Source organism: Melopsittacus undulatus, chromosome 4 (genome assembly GCF_012275295.1).
Source record: "Melopsittacus undulatus isolate bMelUnd1 chromosome 4, bMelUnd1.mat.Z, whole genome shotgun sequence".
Taxonomy (NCBI): Eukaryota; Metazoa; Chordata; class Aves; order Psittaciformes; family Psittaculidae; genus Melopsittacus; species Melopsittacus undulatus.
The window spans coordinates 92,886,659-92,907,362 of NC_047530.1; the positions used below are offsets into that span (position 1 = coordinate 92,886,659).

The following is a 20,704-nucleotide window of genomic DNA, read 5'->3' on the forward strand; positions in this document are numbered from 1 at the left end:
ATTTCACTACAATCTCTGCATTCTCTTTGCTGGTTCATGGCATGCAGCCTCTCCTGATGTATCCTTCAGACCCAAATTCAAGTCCCTCTTCTAGTCATCTCACTTTCCAGTCTATGTATATGTGTATCTTCCCAAATAAAGTCTGCTATTCAATGTGTGTCTTAACTAAGACTGACTTTTTTCTACAAACAGCAATTCACCTGTGGTTTGTCTGTAGAGCCAAGTGGTGGTATCAAATGCTAACAAATGTTTTGCTCATTTAAACCATCTTGTTTATAGCAGCAGTATTGGGGAAGACATGATAGCACAGGCTTTAATGTACGCTGGAGGTTGGAGATGTGCGAAGATCTGTGGAGAGCTTGCACCTTGTTTTGTGGAATCTGTCTGTGCTGTCTCTGAGGATACTGTTCCTGTTGTCTGTGAAGTCAAGAATTCTGCACAATGTCCTTTCTTTTTCTGTGGGGATCCATCTTGCATTTTTTCAAAAAGTCACATTCTGTGAGGATGTGCTGAGAATGGTAGTGTTGGAGGAACAGAAAATGTGAAGATTTCTTGCTGACAATTTAAGTCTCCAGCAAGGGTAAGAAAGATGTAATGCATTTGTAGTTGATACACTCTACTGAATTAAATAATTTTCTTTCATTTTTAGGCACTGGAAAGTGACTATGTCAGTGCACACCTTCATCGCTGGATAGATCTGATTTTTGGCCACAAGCAGCATGGCTCAGCTGCAGTGGAGGCAGTTAACACCTATCATCCTTACTTCTATGGAGACAAAACAGATCTTAACAACATTAAAGATCCTCTGATTAAGAGCACCATCCTGGGTTTTATTAGCAACTTTGGACAGATACCAAAGCAGGTACCACTTTATCATGAGAATAAAGAGAACAATTTATTTTGATGTTGTAATATTTCAAGTGGAAAGCAGGAATAGAACCTTGTCTGATTTAAATCTGAAAGATGGTCTGTCAATGTCTCCAGACTGTGTAACACATCAGTATGCACTCACACATGTGTGATGCCACTTTTCAGTCATGCAGTTCCTGTTGTATGCCATACAGCTGTGGCATCAAATCTGGGTTCTCCTTTAGTATAGTCACATGAGTAACCCATAGTCTGGGAATTGGTACAAAGAAAAGCAGCTCAAAATCTCACCTATGCTTTCATCTCTTTTTTCCAAATTGCTGGGATTAGTTTCCTATTTCTGTGAGGAAGGGATGCAATCTGATGAAAATGTAATAAGGTTAAGATTTTATTGTAATGAAGAGGTTCATGTCCTAGAGTCTATGATTAAGGATTTAAACAGTGTCTCTCCTGCATGATCTGTCAAAGAGAGATTAATTTTTCAATGCCATTCATTTGTTCTAGCTCTTCACAAAACCACATCCATCCAGGAATGCCCACGGGAAAAATTTGTCAGGAAGAGAGTCTGTGCTGTCCCTTCACTCAAGTGGAATTCTTCCTCCTTTTATGAGCAGCCTACAAAATCTGAAGCTCTCACCAGTTACAATAAAAGGTGCTGTGGGGGCTGTGGTCCATTTTATAAGCTAATAATTACAGAATGCTTGGATGGGGCGAATCTGGCTTTTCAAGAACAGAAAAGTAGTCACACAGCTTTGTATGAGTGGGTACCATCAAGATCCCTTCTGCCAATCACTATTTGTGTGCTGTGAGTGGGGATTGAAAACACTCAAATAGTCAGAAGAAATCTTGAAACTTCTGCTGTAGAGTTCAGTACAGATTTACAGATTTATTTTATTTTATTTTTTAGTAAGACACTTAAATCTTTTCCCTCTTCTACATTCTGAGTATGCTAAATTGAAACATAAATCTCACTGTTTTCCTTTCACATTCTCTTATATTTAACAGCAAAGTAAATACTGTCTGTGTTTCTCAACTTCTTGATCTTCAAATCTTTTATTTTTCATCTTTTTCTTAGCCTTCTGCTTTTCTTACCATGAGTAAGTCTGAAAAATTTTGGAGTCAATGATTTCATCCCGTGGTGGTGTTCTTTACATCATACATCTTTGTGGGGACAGAAGGGCTGTACTACATGCCCAGTATCCTCTGTAGTGCATGGCATAAGGCAAGTCTGCCAATGAAAAGAAGCTTAATGACACTGCTGTTAAACAGTGTCATTATCATGTCCTCCTTTGAAGCACATCACTCCCCCTACATGGATATATGTGGTCCATTGGCAAGGAGTATTTCCACTATTCTGCCTGGAATCTCAGTTGTAGAATCCATTTCTGTCTGTGAACCTAGCCACAGCACTGACCCCAGCTATGGGACTTTCCAGTTTCACCACACAAGCTGTGCAAGGAGGAAAGTTAACTTAATTGCTCTAAACCCAGCAGGATTAAATATGTTCTTTGTCTTGACAGACTGCCCCAAGGGAGCTATTGGGCACATTGTTCATACTGAGAAAGGCATTCTGGCTGTTGAAAAAAATAAAGTTTTGATTCCTCCTCTTTGGAACAAAACATTCTGCTGGGGATTTGAGGACTTCACCTGCTGCTTTGGCAACTATGGGTCTGAGAAGGTAAATATGAAAAAAATCTGTGAAGAAAAATAAATTACTGATATGTTGTGGTCTTTGGCTGGTTTAGGCACCCATTTCAGAGGCTACAGGGAGCTGGTTTCAGAAGATGTTGTATAGGACTTCTCACAGTCAGGCTTCTCAAGGTGGATATCCCGAGAGAGCACAAAGTCATTCTACACTGCTCAAAATGTAGCATTTCCTCTCTAAATTACCTCTAGTTTTCCTTCCAGTGACTGTGCTGTCCAGCAAAATGAAGGAGAAAACCCATTTCATAGGTTGTAATGACAATACAAGGTCTCCTGGCCACTGATTAGAAATTTCATTGTGCAGAACTTTCTGCTGAAATTACAATAGGACCATCTGTCAATTCCCCTCTGGCTCCCAAGTTTAGCCCAGTGCATTCATTCAAAATAATGCCTTCTATTCTAGAAAGTTAATACTCTTACTTCTTTACTGTTAAAAATCAACAGTCTGTGTCATCACACTGCTTGCTGGGGCACTTGACAGATCCAGTTTCTTCCTCTACCATAAACACACTGATCTTTAGACATGTCTGGGACAATGTTATGAAATGTGAAGTTATTTGATTTAGCTTGGGTACCAAATAGCAGATTATGTCATTCAGTAAGATACTGACTGGGGTATTTGTGGAAGCCACACCATTATGTTTTTAGACACAATCACAGTCAATGAAAGTGAAAAAGCCTTGAGATGTATTTTACTTTCTGCTCCCTGGTAAAAATTATTGAGAGTTTTCTCCACTGATTTCAATTACACTCAGTGCTTGGCAATACATAGTGCTGCTGTAGGTATAAATTGTTTTGCCTTTTCAAATGTCAGGGTGTCATTGAGCCTAGTGACACTGAGCATAGTGAGTGTGACTTCTCACAGTCAACTGTGAGAAATAGTTGAGAGTCGAACATAAGTTCTCTCTGGATCAACCATGCCTCTGCACATGAACTTAAAAGAAATTCTTGTCTTCACTGTAAGTAGGTAAAGGTATGGTCAGTCTGTGGTATGATTTTGTAGCTGTGTCATTCAGCCCCACCAGAATCATTAGCACCATAATGTTGTTCCCATTTTGTGGGACAGAGCTAATGAAGAACATGAGCAAAATAATGTTTGTGCTATAATTGTGGAAATGTGTAATAGACCTGACTTTGGTTTAGGCTGGTTTGGATGCTACTAATGGAGAAGTTGGCACAGAATGGAATTTAATGCTTTGGCTTTTGTCTTTTCAATCCAAGTAAGTAAGAGGAATGTTGCAGAGCCAGGCACTGTTATCAGTGGTCATCACAACCTGAACTTTCACTTTAATCTACACTGAATGTTTGCATTCTGTCACTATATGGTGACAGGATGAGCTTGCCTTACGTTATGGAGGACATCTGTGGCACAAGAGAGATTTGGACTCAGGTGCCCTAAGACATAGGACATTGACTTTTGTTCAGCCTTCCTGTTTGGCCCCTGGAGGATGGCACAGCTGTATGCAGCCACAGTCTGTGCATGTTCCTATTATGCAGCTGTGCTGCGAGCAAAAAGACTGGTTAAGATGAGCTTTTCTTTCATGGTTTTGAAGAAATGAAGGCTCAGTTCAGAAAATTTAATCTACCCTTTGGTACTGGTAAATGCATGATATCACCAGATGATCACCGATCTTAAAGCTGCTTTCTCATACAGAACATGACTACATTTGAGTGCATGGCAGACTGGGGAAAGTGCCTTTGCGCTGTGTGTCCTTCTGCAACTACCATAATCACATCTGGAACAAGCTCAGTTGTGTGCATCTGGGAGTTTTCCTTGGTCAAGGACAAAGTGAAATATCTGAACCTGAGACAGGTCAGTACTATGGTTCTTTTGCTATAGAAACTCAATGAAAGCCAAAAGATTTGTTTCTTTCTTTCATACGACTGGCAGAGGAAATACCTTTGGATGAATCAAGAAGGCAGAAAATAAACCAATCAGCAGTATCATGTGACAGCCTATTATCATGACAGGTGCTGATCATACGCCTTATTCCCACAGTTTATATTTATGAAAATGGTTGTTTTTTATCCTGCCTTTGGTAGCATTTCCAAAGTCTATTATGATCACAGAAACAGTGATGTTAAAGCATATGCTCTCCTCACTTGAAGTGCAGCCAGCCCTTGGATTACTTTCAAAAAACAGTATCGTCTGGAAATGCTAATAGTTCTTTCTGGCCTGCTACAGCCATGGGCAGGATGTCCAAAACACCCTGTGAACTTAGCTGATGAAGATGAAAGCTCACCTAGGCAAAGTTCTTGATTCTTTTCTCTCAAACTAACTTCAGAACATAAAAAGTTTATCTGTCACTTCACGACGTAGGGTTGCATCCAGTAAGAATGATACAGTTTGTGTCCTTATTGCCCAGTGTCTTTAGTTGTTGATTTAGAGCTCATCTATAGTCATCAATAGCTGTGTAAATGCTATTTCGTTTACAAAAGCGAATTCATATACAAGGTTTTTGTGGTGCAGTTATGATGAGTTCTCAGCTTTACAAGTAAAACTGGTATATACCTCTATTATAGCTGAAAGGCAAAATGAGACCCATTTTCCCTAAGAAATCAAGAGGCACAAAACACTGCTACTTTAGATGAACTAATAAAGGGTTCACTAATCAGCAAATTCTCCCAGTGTTAGAAGCTTCTTCTGTTCATTTGCTCTGAAGAGATATTCAGATGGTATTTCAGTGTTTCCTGTAACCTGAGCCAAAATATGTTTTGTTTTTCATTAAATGATGTGAATTTTCATTAAATCCCTGTTGGGATTCCAGAGAAGGGTTTAGGTCTTCATTTATCTGAAATTCTTGTGTGTTGAAATTAGGAGACAAATTGTGTTTAGGGAAGTTTCTCGTCCGAGTTTTATAAAGTTTCCTGCTTGAGAAGCCAGAAATATTAGATGAGATCTTCAGTGATGACTTTTTAACCAGCTGATTATTAATCCAAAGCAGGACATGGGTGTAGAAATGGAAGAGATAGTAATAGAGAAAAGCATAAGCAGTAATCTTCATCAACATCATGATGATACCAATCAGGGGGTCAGTTTAGTTTCAGGCAACTGTTTGAAGAGGTTGTATTTTATCTCCAATAGAACACCTTTCTCTTTAACAATCTAAAATCAGCTTTGCTGATGTGTTCCACTGTGATTAATCTGTTGTTATCCAAAGTCCACAAAGTGGCATGAGATCATTCAATGACAAATACTGTATCTTTCCTTCTTTTTGCTAGCAGAGGCTTTTTTTGATGACTGTCTGGCATAGATGTAAATTTGACCTATGGTTCTATATGTCTTCCAGTGAATTACTTGCTGCTTTCATGTAATTCACTGTTTTGTGGTGGCTGCTTTTTCTGCTGAACAAAAAATTGTATCATTTTTCCTGAGAGAGTGAGTTTTGCTTAAGTAAAGCTGATGTGCTATAAGTGGATGGTATTCACTTATCAGCTGTCTCATGGGATTGGCATATTCTAGTATGGAATGTAGTAAAGTACAAAAACTACATTTCAGCAGGAAAAAAAGACATTTTCCCCCCTCCCCCTGCCCCACTTTTTTTTAACAGGGGCTGCTTACACAGTTTTGTGGAATACTAAAGATTGAGCATAATAGCCTCAGTATTGATCCATGAGATTTACCAGTCCCCTCAGTGTTCATGAGAAGAGCAATATGTGCAATTCAGACCCCAGAATTTCTGAGCCAAATGAAACACTAGACTGGGAGAAGCATCCAGGCAAGATTTGCTGTCTGCCACACAGACCTCTCAGGGACGTGTTGAACATAGCTGTGAAGTATCTGTGTCCATGTTAGCCAGTTCAGTTGGATGGTCAAACTTGGTTTAAGTTTTCTTGGACTAAGTATCCCTGCAGTGAACCTTGTATTTTTCTGTTTTTTGCTATTTGTGAATTACCTCTGGAGATAGGTCTCACAGTTCTTTCTCCAGATATGCTGCAGGACATTTCCCATTGAGGGAAAACCTGAGCAATAATGAGAAAATGGGAGGGAGCTGAAAGCATGCAGTAGTTTTTGCATGAATATGCATTGAGACATTGGTGAATTGAAGCAGGGATTATAATTGGGCTCAGGTCTAACCCTCTGCTTCACACTCAACTTTTATTTAAAGGACTTCACTGCCAGGTAGGATCTTACTGGCTTAAAAGAAAAAAAAAAGTAAAAAAGGGAGTTTAATTAGAATTTGTGTGGGAGCTTAGCTTGACTTAGCAGTTTGGATGCTGTTACAGTGGGTATGTTTTCTTTCATGCTTTGGAGGAAGGAAGGGAAATTTGAAGTCCTTGAACCTGCCTTGTCCCAGCTCTTTTTGCAAAGGTCTTGTGCAGCTCTTGAGCACAGGCAGCAGGTTATGCCCTGTCCTTTGTAAAAAGACTGTTCTAAAGCCAGTCCAGAAATCCCATTTTGTTCCAGGATTTTTAGTCAGCAGGTCTTGCGAGTAGAGCAAATCACAAGCTGAAATTCATCCCTTGCAGTTGCAGTTCACCTTCAGTAGTGCATAGCCTGCTGCAGCTAAGCTTCTGCATCAGTGGACTGTTTGAATGTTGTCCTAGTAACCTTGGCAAGTGGCAGCACATGTTAGCCAGCAGGATTTCAGTCTCACAGTCACAGTATGGAAAAGAGTGAGAGATGTGTTTTCAAAAACCATCTGGGACATGTGGCTCTTCTGCTCCATGCTAAACTGAGATAGACTCTGAAGATGTGCTAATTATGTCATGTAGAGAAAGACAGCGGGGAATATGCATTTACTGTTAAAACTAACATTAAAACTGACGAGTCTGAGTTTTCACAGTAAGGCAGCTAAAAACTGAGCCCTGAAAAGCTTTTTAGGAGAGCTGTGAAGGACTTTTTCTCTGTTGCCCTACAGGCTTTTCTGTCATCAGTAGTTATGCAGCAGAAATGTATACAGCTGTCACTTAAGAATGCTGTATTAATCGTCATCAGTATACTTCAATCCATGACTTCTATCTCTGCTATTAAATTGCTTTAAGTGTAGTCTGTCATTATGAAACTCTTCTAATAAGGCTAAACTGGGCATTTCTTATGTCTCTGGAACCTATAAAACAACAAACAGAGAATGCTGTGTAATGATGGGAAGGAAAGGAATTCCTATCTGGCTTTAAAGCAAAATTTCTCCCCAAATACTCTTTTTCTTCTTAACTAAACTTGGAAAAATATTAGAACTTTTTTCTAATTAGAATTAGAATTAGAATATTAGAAAGATAAAGACTGGGAAGGTCACTGACATACATCCTGATAAGTTTTATTTCAAAATGTTTATTAAATATTGAGAAATAGTAATCTCCAAGCATAAATTTTACTTAAAACTGTATGGTATTAAGTGAAGAATGGTGTGTTATTGCTAAGTGCAAAGCACTGTTGTAGTCTCAAACGTACACCAAGGGCCCTGAGTTACTGTGCAAGTCATATAATTTCTTAGAACCTCAACTTTTTTCAATCACAAGTTAAGGGCATTGATATTTCCACTCATACCCTTTCCAGTTCTCCAAAGAATTACTAAGTTGTTTGCTCTTACTAAGCAAATGACAGTAGGCTGTGGTTCCCCAGTAAATCAGCCAGCCTCTGGTTTATTGGTTGCATTTTCCCCACCAGGCTTTGTATGGGCACACTCAGGCAGTGACCTGCCTTGCTGCATCTGTGACCTACAGCATCTTTGTGAGTGGATCTGATGACAGAACCTGCATCATTTGGGACCTGAACCAGCTGATGTACATAAACCAGCTTCCTGCCCACAGGGCAAGCCTGTGTTCTGTTGCCATCAACAATTCAACAGTAAGATCTTCATTTATCTTCTTTCTTCTGATGCATCCATGAACATTTCATGATAATTTAATGGGTGCTCTTCCCAACATAAAAACATCCTGAGAGTCTGATACATTGATTTTTTTTTTTATTTCTACAGAGATTGCTAATAGTGTTCTTAATGATGAGATACAAGCACTAAAAGCAACATCTTAGACTGAGTAGCTTAAGTAGAAGCATCTTTGGATGGGTAGATAGCAGGATTAAACAACTTTTAGTTTACAGAGCCCTAGCAGCTCCTGGATTTGGCTCACCCATAACCTTATTGCCTCCATTATTTCATTAATTTCTCCTGACATTCATGCAGCAGAGCCATGTCAGCTGAGACATGTTAAACCTCAGTCTGATGCCTCAGCTAACAACTACTTTACATCTGTGTGGTGACAATGTTGACTTTTTGCTTTCCCGTCTACCCTCAGGTTTAGGGGGGGCACTTGATAGCAGTGGGTATAAGTAAGTCTGTTGTGGTCTGTGTCTTGTTAGAATTGCATGCATGTTGATAGGAAATTTTTCTGTACTGTATTTTGCTGTAAACACTCTGAATGATTTTTTTTCCAACCTTCGACCTCCCAGAAATGTTGCTTGCACATTTGTATTTTCTCTCTGTTAATATACTAGAGCAGGGTTCCAGCTTCCCAGACAAGTCGAGGTTGGATCCAGTAGTGGAGCTTGTACCAGGAGAGGCAAATTTGAGTTCATAGCAGCTAGAAACAGGACAGACATTCTCTATTTAGTCTGTGCCAAAACAGTCATCTCCTATTTGAGTTTTATTAATCATGCAGTCTGATGGTTAATAATTGGAGTGGGGGAAGAATTAAGTAGTCTGTCCAGTGCCAGCTCATCTCCCAGCCCCGGGGGGTCCTGGTTAGTGTAAAATGTCCAGTGCAGCAGGCCAGTTCAGAATACTTCAGTGGTGCCTTATAAAATCAGCTGAAGCAGTGCCAAGCATTTAAAACTGAGGGGGTGGCTGGTACAGAATATGGACTTGAGACCCAAAAAGGGTGGAGTCCTCTCCTTTTTAAGTACCAGCCCACCACTGACATCAGCTTTTTTAGTTGTAGCTCTTCTTCTGGAGCTGTCTGAAACAGAGATTGTCTGTGCCAGGAACAGTCTGGTAATTGATTCAAGTGTAGTTCTCCAGCTTCTGGGGTGTGAATGGTTAAAATGATTGGACACTAGTCTGCAGAAAGGTTCATTTAAAAGATGAAAAGCCTTAGGAAAATATGACTGAAACCTCAAAGAAAAAAGATGAAGGGGTCCATATGTTGTGAATGAAGAAATTCTTTTTGACATTCGAACAGAATGCTAAATTCTGAAATGTGTTTTTGTTTAAATTTTAATTTTTAAAATGTTTCCATTGTGCTAAATTAAATATTTTGATTGACACAAAATTACACGTTCAGCAACAAAGTTTTTTCCTAGAGAATTCAGAGCAATCTGAAGCAATGCTCTGAAAGAAGCAAATCTTTGAACCACATACATTTCTGTGAAATAAGAACCCTAAATCTTGTATGTGATTGTTGATTTTTATATTAGAGCATCTAGAAGCTGCATTTATAGATCCAAATCTCATGGTGTTTGTATCACGTACATACAAAATAAAAGCGCTGTCCCAAAAACTTTATAAGCTAAGAAGGATTGTAAAAGCTTGCTGTAACTAATGATTTCAGTTAGTTTTAAATCCCTGGTCTAGACCTGAAAAACACTGCAGATCATTACCAAATGCCTGGACATTATGTGCTCACATGCAGATAAGGTAGCTGAAATTTAATCTCTTTAACTATTGGCAACTCTGTTTCAAATGTGCTATTCCTGTTTTATCTTCAGAATTCTGCCATGCAGTATGAAGAGCCCAAATCAGAGAGGGGTGAAGTATGGTGTTAGTTGATCTTATCCAGATGCATGCTGCTAATTTAAGGGCACAGAGGCCTTTGCCGGAATCAGATGACTTTGCTGATGGTGTTCTATTTAGCTGGCTCTTAGCATGCATCAAGGATGGAAAGTTTAGGTGGAATTTCAGTTAGTAACTTGATCAAAATGCACTTTTGAAAAAAAAAACATTTAAAATTGCATCATTGTCTCATGTTTCTTGCCCCTAAGGGATTACCTTTGGTTTTGCTCCTTACACATGCTCCTGACATGTAAGACTGCAACCTGTATAGAAGGGAGAGGATATACTCAGTTGCAAAGGATGTTTTCTGCATCAGAAATGCAGACCACTGAATGCTGAGCTGGTCATTGGTCAAATGCGAAACACAGTCTAAAAATGTGATGACATTAAGCTCCCTGTGAGGGGCAGAGGAGGATTGTGAAATCACCAAAGGCTTCTCAGTGAAGCAGGTGAACACCATGTCCTTGCTTAAGAGGATGCCTATTTGTAAAATTTAAAAGCACTTGTCCTGGCCCATTGCCTGTGCACAGTCCCTGTCAGTACATCAAGTCTGACAGTCTCCTTTTTTACTAAAAGCCTGATTTTCTGGAAAATAGAAAGAGAAGGTTTAAATAAATGTTTTCATTTAAACATATAAGAAACCCTCTGCATTATTTTTCTAAATCTGAGAAAGTTATTTTGGATTTCTACAATGTCAGCATTTTTCATGAGAAAAAAAGTGGCATTTTTATTTCTCTGGTTTGCATCATCTGCCCAGAAGCAAAAAAAGGTCAGAATTTAAGTCAGGCCAACACTGTAATTTATAACCAGCATTTAAGAGTTGTGAAGAGGATGAGTGTAGGATTTTGAGACACTGACTCTTGCTTTGTTACAGGGTGATATTCTCTCTTGTGCTGGATCTTACCTATATTTGTGGACAGTCAATGGCCAGCTTCTCACAAGCATTAACATCACATGCAGCCCTAAATGCCATATTGTTTGCTGCTGTTTTGCTGAAGTGATGGATTGGGACATAAATAGTGTCATCATTACAGGAAGCATGGATGGAGTAGTGAGGGTAAGTAGATGGGAGAGAGGAAAGGGGATCCTGATTCACTGTAGAACAGAGGCAGGTTTTTGCACCCTAAATGGAAGTACAGAGCTACTAAAAGCCCATGTCACTTTCTTAACCAGGCAGCACAGGGCAGAAGCTGAGAATCAAAGTGAAATGTTTGCTTCCTATCAGCTTTTATCCTCCTGAACTGAGGAGTCTTTGCCATTCAGGAAGAGTTTTGAAAATGTGCTTTTCATTCTGGTGTGCTTTTGAAAGAAAGAATTATATCATCCATTGGAAATTTTTTTGAGCCTGGTTTCTGAGACTTGATTCACAGCTTGTTAAGTCATACTTTCTCAGGAGCAGGATTCACAGCTGGTTCTGCCTCCAGTCTGGTGGGAGAGATTCCTGGGTTACACCAGGTCCCTGCATACATTTCTCCAGTGTGACACACTGCAACACAGTGGCAGAGGGACTGATGACTGAGAAAACCAATTCTGATGTTAGAAGTCCATTTACCCCTTGCTGGGAAGCAGGCAGCCACTTCTCTCTCTTGTTGCATTGTTACAATCCATGCTTTTCCACTTCTACCTCCTTGCTGGCATAGCTGTGGAAGACTGAATACACCAGTAACCCACACCAAGCTGCTGGACTGGGATCACAGAAAAGCACAATGGAAGAGCCTGACAACACAGGTATGAACACAGGGTGGACTGTAAACTGCAGTGTCACTATGTGCTGCAGACCTTGCTTGGCTGGGAGGAAGAAGAGGTGGTGTGAGCACAGTAATGTGAAGGGGAGATGGTGCAGGTTACTGGTGCAATGTTGCTGGAACCACAGCAGAAGTAGTGGGTAGCCACTGCCCTATCTTAGAGACAGAAAACCCCTGAGCCACCAGTTATATGGATACATCTTGCCTGGATGAAATTAAAAGCTTCTTCATAGGCTCTGTCATGGGTTCTGTTGAGCTTAACAGACCACCTTTCTGCATAAACCCATGAAACTAATCAATTATACTGGCTCCAGAAAGCCCATTCCCCTGGCACCTCTGCTGATGGCCTGTACTTGAGTGTCCTGGAATAACGTTAGAGAGGACAGTGCCAGATCCTACCCTGGGATGAAACATGGAATTTTGTTGTCTTTGCCACCTTAAATGAGGTCAGAGGCCCTTCATACTGGTTGGAGGCCAGCAGCAGCTGAGCCTGGTTTCTGTTAGCATGGAGCTGTTTATTCAACGCCATGCCAAGCTAACGCTGATACACTGGAGTTCTCATAGAGCTGAGGTTAATAAGATGATGGGGCTGCAGTACTGACTGGTATTAAAAATAACTTGAGTTTGTTTCTCTGTTCTAACAAATAGAGGAGCTGAAACCTGCCAGGGAACTTTAAAGGCACATCCTAAATAGCACAGATTGCTTCTCTTCACAACACATTTTAGAAGAGAAAGGAATTATGGTGTTATCATGTATAATTTACACCACTTATTTGCTATGATCCTCATTACAGACAATCTCTATTACTTCAATTTTAGGCATACAATTTGCATAAATATAGTGATATAGATGTAACATCTGCATAAACAGATATTATACAGTAATTGGGCATTACTACTGAGATCTTCACAAGCACTGTTCATGGAACTTGGAATCTACATTACTTAGATTGCTATATAAAAATATTTATACATACAGAGGCATATTGGAAATGCCAGACCAGGTGCCTATCCTACATTTTGTCATGTCCCAGAGTAGCTAAAGCCACATACTTCTACAGAAGCTGCAAGAACACCAGAGATGCCAGATGTGAGTTAGTCTGGCTGCGGTATCTACATATTTGGTTTCATTGTGGTCTCTAATCAGAGTCAAAGCTAAAGATTTAACATTCCTTCCAAAATCCTTGTTGCATTCTGTAGGCATTTTGCAGATTCTTTTTACGTGTAGGAACGTCCCATTTGTTGTAAGGATTTCCTAAACTGTTGTCCATAACTCCCTGTGGCAGATGTTTCCACGTCCTCTGTACTCAGGTACAACTGCTTCTGCATGTCTTTGAACAAACTGAGGTTTTGGCTATTTGAAAAATTTATGCCTTAAACAGTTTTCTAAATGAGGACTTTAAAGCTTCCCTTGGGAGCACAGCAGAATACTACTGTTTGTGTCTTTTTCAGAGAGGACCATAGAAGACATGCACTGAGTGCAGGCATCTGTTGATGTGTAGGCACACACATCTGTTCGTACTGGAGCAATGTGTGCTCTCAGATGCATACAGCAACAGCATTCTTTATTAGAGAGGTGTAATCAAAGTAGTGACATGTTCTCTTTAACTATTCAGATGACTTCAGGATTATTTTGAATAGCCAAATATCCCCAGATTTATTCTATTCAGTAAAGAAAATAAAATTAATACAAACCACAATCATTAAAAAGACTAAAGTAACTATGATTATGTTAGGGGGTGTGTGTATGTATGTGTATGTATGTGAAATGTTCTCAGCATTTAATTATTGGCTCTGTTATGAGCAGATTTAGATAAGTTGATAATACCAGGGCTTTATGTAATTTCTTTTTACTAGGCAATTATGGGCTGTATTATATCCTGGCAGCAAGGTATTGTGGGGCATCTTATTAAGCATAGAGCCAGTGAAAACTGATGAACAATTTTGCTGAACTAGGCATGCAATTTAGAAAGCAATAATACACAAATCCAATTTAGTACACAATTGATACAGCCGCACGTCAGCACATGTAACTATCATAGCCACAAATTAAATTGGGATGGGCCTATTTTGCAACAGCACAGGCTGAGATTAAATATATTTGTTCTCAACTTAACAACTTGCTGACCGTAAATAATAACAATCCCATCCATGCTGCCCCCAGATACTTTCTAAATATTTATTTTTAACCCACACGACAGGTAACAAGTGTGGAAAACATTTTGTTCTCTGTCGGGAACTGAATCCCAGCCTTGCCTTGACTGGAAAACCAAGTAAAACCAGCCCAGCAGTGACCGCGCTGGCTGTATCCAGGTACTGTTCCTCCCTTTGCATTCCAGCCAGGGTCCAGCAGAGGGCACGGTGCTGGCCTTGAGGTCTCCACCCCTCTGCCCTAGATCCTCAGGGGTTTTGATTTTATTCGGAAGTTTCTAATTCTGATGGGGTTTTGTGTTCGGGGGTTTGTAGGGCTATTTATTGTTGTTTATTTTGTTGTTTCTTTTAAATCTCAGTCAAATCACTTTTAGCCAAACACAGTCATTCTGGGAGCTGGTCAGGTAGGAAACAACCTGTGAGAAATAGCAGATTTCAGCCAGAATACTTGTAAAGATCTGTAGCTGCTACACTGTCTCTGCTCTGTAGAAAAACCACTATCCTTAGGAGCTGCTATTTCCTTAAAATGTAAATGGGAAGTTTTTGGCCAAAGGACAACTTTGTTGTTAAACACTTTGCACAGCCAGCAGTGTTTTAGTTTACTTAATCCCTCTCCTGCAGTTTTGTTCAGCTGTAATATTTGTCATCTCCTACTCCAAGATGTTATTATATACTGTAGAACAGTTGCTCTCTTTCCCTCCACAAGTGTTGGCATTTTGATAGTTGCCAAAATTATTCCTATATTCTTCATTCTCATCTTTACAGCACTTAGTGTCATGTTTATATGTATTGAAAGGGGGAAACTTGGAGGTGGGTTATTTTGATTACTGCTGGTGGCATTGCATGCAACAGAGATTTCAGGGGATGATGCTATGACATTATTTACTAATGAGTCTGAATTCTGAATCTGGCCAGCAGGTTATTTAACATTCATAAAGTCTCAGCGAGTTGTAAGAACTTCTGATCTGGTTAGATTGTCTGCAGCTAACCCACTGAACTCCAGGAATATTCAGATGCACTTCTAAGTTCAATCTTGGAAATACTTTGTCTACTCACAGTCTTTTTCTACTCTATATCATTGCTCTTCAAATTTAATGTTAAACATAACCTACTCCCCTGAATGTTGCATCCTCCTAATTGCTACACATGAAGAAAAAAAGCCTTGATCCCATTTGTATATTGTTCTTAAACCTTTTTCTCTTTTCTTTCTTTCTCAAGAAATTCTTCCAAGATTCTAGTTGGTGATGACTGGGGAAGAGTCTGCTGCTGGTCTGTGGATGGCTAGGAAGAAATATCCAGAGCTCTCGATTTTTCAGCCTTCTGGATGGAGATAAAATTACCCTTCAGAGCATGAAAGAATCAGAGAAACTGGAAGCCTATGTCTGGGGACTGAATTGCAAAGGAGTTGTTGGACTGACCCTGCAGTGAAGTCTGATTGGAATTTTGTAGAATGGACTCCAAAATTGTGTGAGATACTGACAGACACATGGACAATGAGATTTTGTGTATTTGTCCTAAGAAAGTTTTTGTATTTTAAACGGTATTTTAGATACAGAATAGCATAATACATTGCATTTCATAAATAATAGCTAGCAAATAAAACCGCCTTCATTATGCCAAAGAGCAATGTAGCTTTTAATAAAATTAACATTCTATTTTTAATACAATGAGATCAGAAAATACTGGGGTTTCAAACAGATGTAAAGTGAGTTTGTTGCAGTATCTTTGCTCTTCCTAACATACAAGCAAGCTAATATCTCCATTATACTGTTCCTCCTTCCCTGCATGAAAATGTATGCATGCCTCCTGGAAAGCTATTTTGTTTGCAAAGTGAAGGTAGGAATTCTTAGGTTGAAAGTAGTGCCTTTACCAAGCCCCGTTGTGAACATGTCTTATGGTGCAATCTTTAGTTTCCTAATTTCTGACTTGTTCTTTTTCTTAGTAAGCAAGGCAGGCAACATGCATGGAATGGGTGAAGATGAAGATCTGACACAGCTGGTCAGCATATTCTTTCATTCTCCTTCACTGTCTTCTTTCCTGGCCTTGTCCCGATGTTCTCTGGAATATCAGTGTATAAGACATACTTCAGGATTTACTTTCACAATCTCCCTGCATGGTAGAAGTGGGTATTTGTAATATGAGAAGGCTGAGGCTGTAGTGTAATAAATTGAAGTGCCATTTGTGTTCCTAGTGGAAATGGAGAAAGTGTGAGAAATCAAGCTCCTTAACATTCTGTGAGAATTTGATGGAGCTAAACTGATAACTTTATTTCCTCTTTGCCCTGCGCCTCCTTGACCTGGCAAAGAAATTGAGTATCTTGTCTTAAACACAGAAGGACTGAGTAGCCACTTAGGCAGGGCAACTTCCGGAACACTATAAACTGGGTCAGGGTAGAGCCAGGAAGAATATGAAGGACATTATGGACATGAAGGCCCTTGTGTTCACACCAGCAAGCACACCCCTGACAGACAAAGCCAAGGTTGTTCCCTGATTTCCACTGCACTGGAACTGGTCAGCCCTGTGTGTGCTGCACTGGACTGCCAGAGAATGAAGAACTGCCATATGCCAAAGTCTTGGTGCTAGAGACTTGCCAGCATCATTAGAAAGAATCTTTTTAATGGTCTTGTTGACGCAGGAGTCACAGACAACGCGGAGACGATCAATGTGATCAAGCGATTGCCAAACTTTATTAGATACAGTGCTCCTTTTATACCCTTACACCCTTAAGTTTCTTATGCAACAGCCTTGGATACTGAGCTCTAATTGGTTAGTCTGGAGGTTACTACCGTTTACAGAGCTGATGTTTATAACTTGTTATAATTGCGATTAAATACCTTACTCCAAAAATACAGTGGGAAACTACAACCTTGGCAGAGATCATTCTCTGCACGTTTTCAGTGGAAAATTACAGAGGCATAACAAGACAACTGACCTTGCTTATGCCTGCCAAGAATCTTCTTACTTTACAGTAATAAGGCTCAAGGTATCGGAATCGCTCACTGCGTGGCCTTGGCTCTTTAAGAATTCCCACATGGTCTCCCTTTAACTATGACATCAACTTTCTTCTTCCTGTAGGATACTGGTTTGTTCATGACTCTTCTTTTGAATTACCCTGCTGAATGAGCAAGACTTCCTATGGCAAACAGCTTCCTTCCTTACACAGTGTTGCTATGTCCCTGCCCCAAGGCACCCCAAAGCTTGGTCTAATCTCCACAGTGAGTGAGGTAATCACCTGTGGAAAATGTAGTAATTAGAGGCTAGCTTATGATGCTAGACACTCTAACCTGGAAATCTGCATTATGTCTACACAGATGACCTGGCTGGTTATCCTTTCTAACCTCCAAGTACATGCCTTGATGACTCTAATACTATTCTTTCTGTGCTCAGTGAAACACACACTGAAAATAGGCCAAAACGCACCAGTGTTTTTGCAAACAAAGTAACCCTATAGAGCAAAGGTGGACCATGCCTGTCTTTCCTTTTCCTGAGGACTGTGAAAAGGTCAATTGTCATAGACTGCAGCAAAATCAAGTGCACTGCTTCTTCTTTCTTCTCTCTGCACATTCCATGAAAATAAGCTGTGATTGGGATACATGGAGAGCAAGACTTGGACTCCTGTCAACTGCGAATACAGCTTTACTGAACCATGATAAAGCTGATTAAGAGCCATGAAAGACACTCACTACCTGTGTTTTCATTTACCTACTAGGCATCTTGATAGCTTATTAATTGTGTATCCTCCCTTAGCTATTTCATGCAGCCTGTCTTTGCCAATAGCAAATACTCCCTCTCCTAGAGCTGGCGCTGGCCTGGACAGCCTGGACAGTCACACTAACGACTTCAATGCTCTAGACATCATCCTGACTTTGGTGTAAGAAGAGGCTAGCTGTAAGCTAGCCATGCATGGATTTGACAGACTCATCTCCTTGTGCCTAAAGTCAGTTCTTTTACACCCTCAAGAGAAGGATGAGGTACATCAGCTGTTGTTTTGGGTCACAGAAAACAAATCCAGAGTGTATATGTGTGAATGGAAGTCAGCAGGTTAAGAATGAATGTCTTCCTGGGTCAAGCTTGTTCTAATGTTCAGGGAGTTGCAATTTGGGAGAATATAAAAGACAAATGGATAGAAATGGGTTGCAGTTTCCTCCTGGTGAAAATACTGACAAGGAATGATTTTCTGTGCTTGACTGAAAAAGTTTTGATTTCTTCTCTAGCTCTAGAGGATTTTTCCTCAGAGTCACAAGTCATGGAAAGAAAGGCACACTATGAGTACCAAAAGAACCACTCATTGCTTGAAGAGTTAAAGCACAAATGTAAGCATGTTGCATTCATCAATTTTCTTAGATCTAGTAAGGGTTAGGGTTAGGGTTAGTGTGTGTGACAGTGGCAGTGCTATCTGACCATTTTTCTGCAGGCAAATCTCTGTGACATGAAGGTTTTTCTAGAAATTCGTAATATGATTGAGCAATTAGCTGAAACTAACCCTCTTACAAGTACATACTTCTGTGTATTTGGTAAATGACTGGCTGTCAGCTCCAGATATGGAAGCAGCTTTCACCCACACATAGTCAAGGCTTGCTGCTATCTCAAGGGCAATGGTAGTGCCTGCTTGGTGGGTATCCTCATGTGATACTGATTCTCTAGTGGCCACATGGGAGGTAGGGGTGGCAGATCTAGAATATGCTTGACAAATTCAGCAAGTAGAGCAATTCCACCTGTAGTACTTTGAGCACAATCTTATTGGTACTGCAAGTGGTACAACAACAACAGTGTTGTAATTGTCTCAGAACCAACTTTTTCAATGGGTAAGTAGCTCAAGGTGAGAATTACTTGTAAAAGAAATCCAATTCCATTAGGATAAAATTACAGTAAAATTGCATAGGCTTAACTCCTCCCTTTAGGGAAACCAAGCACAATCTTTATGAGACTTTGAACATCAGCCTAATGTAACCATAAACCCTAAAATGCCTTAATTACACTTTTTTGGTTGTGGCACAGTGCATCTTGCTTCCTTGTTTGGCAGTAGAAACCTTACAAGTGTTACAATGAGCATTAAATACTGTCTGATCTCTGTAGCTTTGTTTACTAATAAACACTACTGAAGCCATAGCTGCAGAGCTGCCTGTGCACTGCAGGGTCTTTGCATCCTCAGAACAAAGAATTTGCTCTAACCTTTTTTTGAGAAACCCTTGTAAACCAACCTGTGACTCCCGCAGGAAAGTTTCCCTTGTGTTTGCCACCATGTGCTACTGTTCCCAACTCCTTTTCATACAGCGATCTCAAAGTTTGTTGCAAGAGCATATTAATAAGAAGATCATCTCATTCATGATTGCCTATGGCTGTGACAAGGGAATTCACAGTTGCAGAGCACCAGAGGTGGTAAGCAAACAAAAGCTGTACCTTTATTGTGACAGTGGGACCATGTATGATGTAAACAAGGAGTTGCTGCCAGACTGTGAGGTGACTTAGTTGGGAAGGTGAAATCCTGTAACCTGGCATTTGTTGATTTGAGTTTTGTAAGGACTCAATTGCCTGCTTGCTGTGTGCAGCAGTCTGTAGAGTTTGTGGTGGCTGACTGCTTGAAGCTTTGGGCAGCTCTTGGCATTTCAGAGCCTTATTATGAACTGAATATATACTCTGTATTTGGGCTGGATATTTGCATGCCTTTCTGTGGCAATGCTGGGACTGTGATAAGTGGGAGGAGGCCCACTAGAAATCTACTCAAGCAGGTCTAATTGTACCAAATAGAACAGCTCAGTAGAGTGGAAAATAGTCCTTATATATCTATCTGAAGAAGATAATGACCTTTTAAATAACAGAAGCAATTTTATTTCAATACCCCAATTACTCTGAACTCTCAAATGTCAAAGTGCTGAGCACTTTCAAAATAACTTAATCTAGACATTTATAGCACTTAGACACTGCTGTTTTCTTATCTAACCTAATTATGTGTTGTACAGGAAATTGAAAAGCATCCCAATTAATGATATTTTTTATAGTGATATAGGAGTGGCCTTTACCATTTGCTGGTGTCATGTACATAATGATTTACTAATTTTGGCTTTTGAGCTAGTTCCCTGGCAAATCAGAGCTCTTCTATCCTCTGGTTGCTTTCTGAGAGCAAGCAAGGAGGAAGTAAAGTTAGAAGTGGGTATAGCTATGTTTGCTTGAGGATTATGAAGGGCACATGTCCTAAGAGAGTGGAGTGCATGTGCAAGGCAGGACCATTTAAGGCATAGAGGTGCTAGATAGAATAATAATGGCTGGCTGTCAATCTTGTTGATACAATCTGATCTGAGTACTTAGGCCAGGATTCACCATTTGCTTGACTCCCACAGGACTTGTGCAGGGGAATGAGATTTGTAAAGCTGCTTAACTGGCTGCCTGAAAAATCCCTTCACAGATGCTGCTGAGCAGTTTGCCTCCTTGTTGCTATGCACAGCGGGCAGAATCAGAGGTGGAGGAAATGGTGCAGCACCACTGAGCAGTATCCAGTGATACCTTGTTTGTTTTCATTGTAATGGGAGG

The 20,704-nt window shown here is 40.1% G+C and overlaps 1 protein-coding gene across 1 annotated transcript in view; it reads left to right on the forward strand.

Moving 5' to 3' along the window:
* Positions 1-15,918, forward strand: part of WDFY4 (WDFY family member 4) — a 136,954-nt gene extending 121,036 nt beyond the window's left edge. The window contains exons 53-61 of the mRNA XM_013130246.3: positions 650-862; positions 1,372-1,519; positions 2,388-2,545; positions 4,226-4,384; positions 8,180-8,359; positions 11,155-11,337; positions 11,921-12,008; positions 14,227-14,338; positions 15,395-15,918. Coding sequence (XP_012985700.2) covers positions 650-862; positions 1,372-1,519; positions 2,388-2,545; positions 4,226-4,384; positions 8,180-8,359; positions 11,155-11,337; positions 11,921-12,008; positions 14,227-14,338; positions 15,395-15,461 — 1,308 coding nt within the window. The 3' untranslated portion in view covers positions 15,462-15,918. The remainder of the gene's footprint in view (positions 1-649; positions 863-1,371; positions 1,520-2,387; positions 2,546-4,225; positions 4,385-8,179; positions 8,360-11,154; positions 11,338-11,920; positions 12,009-14,226; positions 14,339-15,394) is intronic.
* The last annotated feature ends 4,786 nt before the right edge of the window (positions 15,919-20,704 follow it).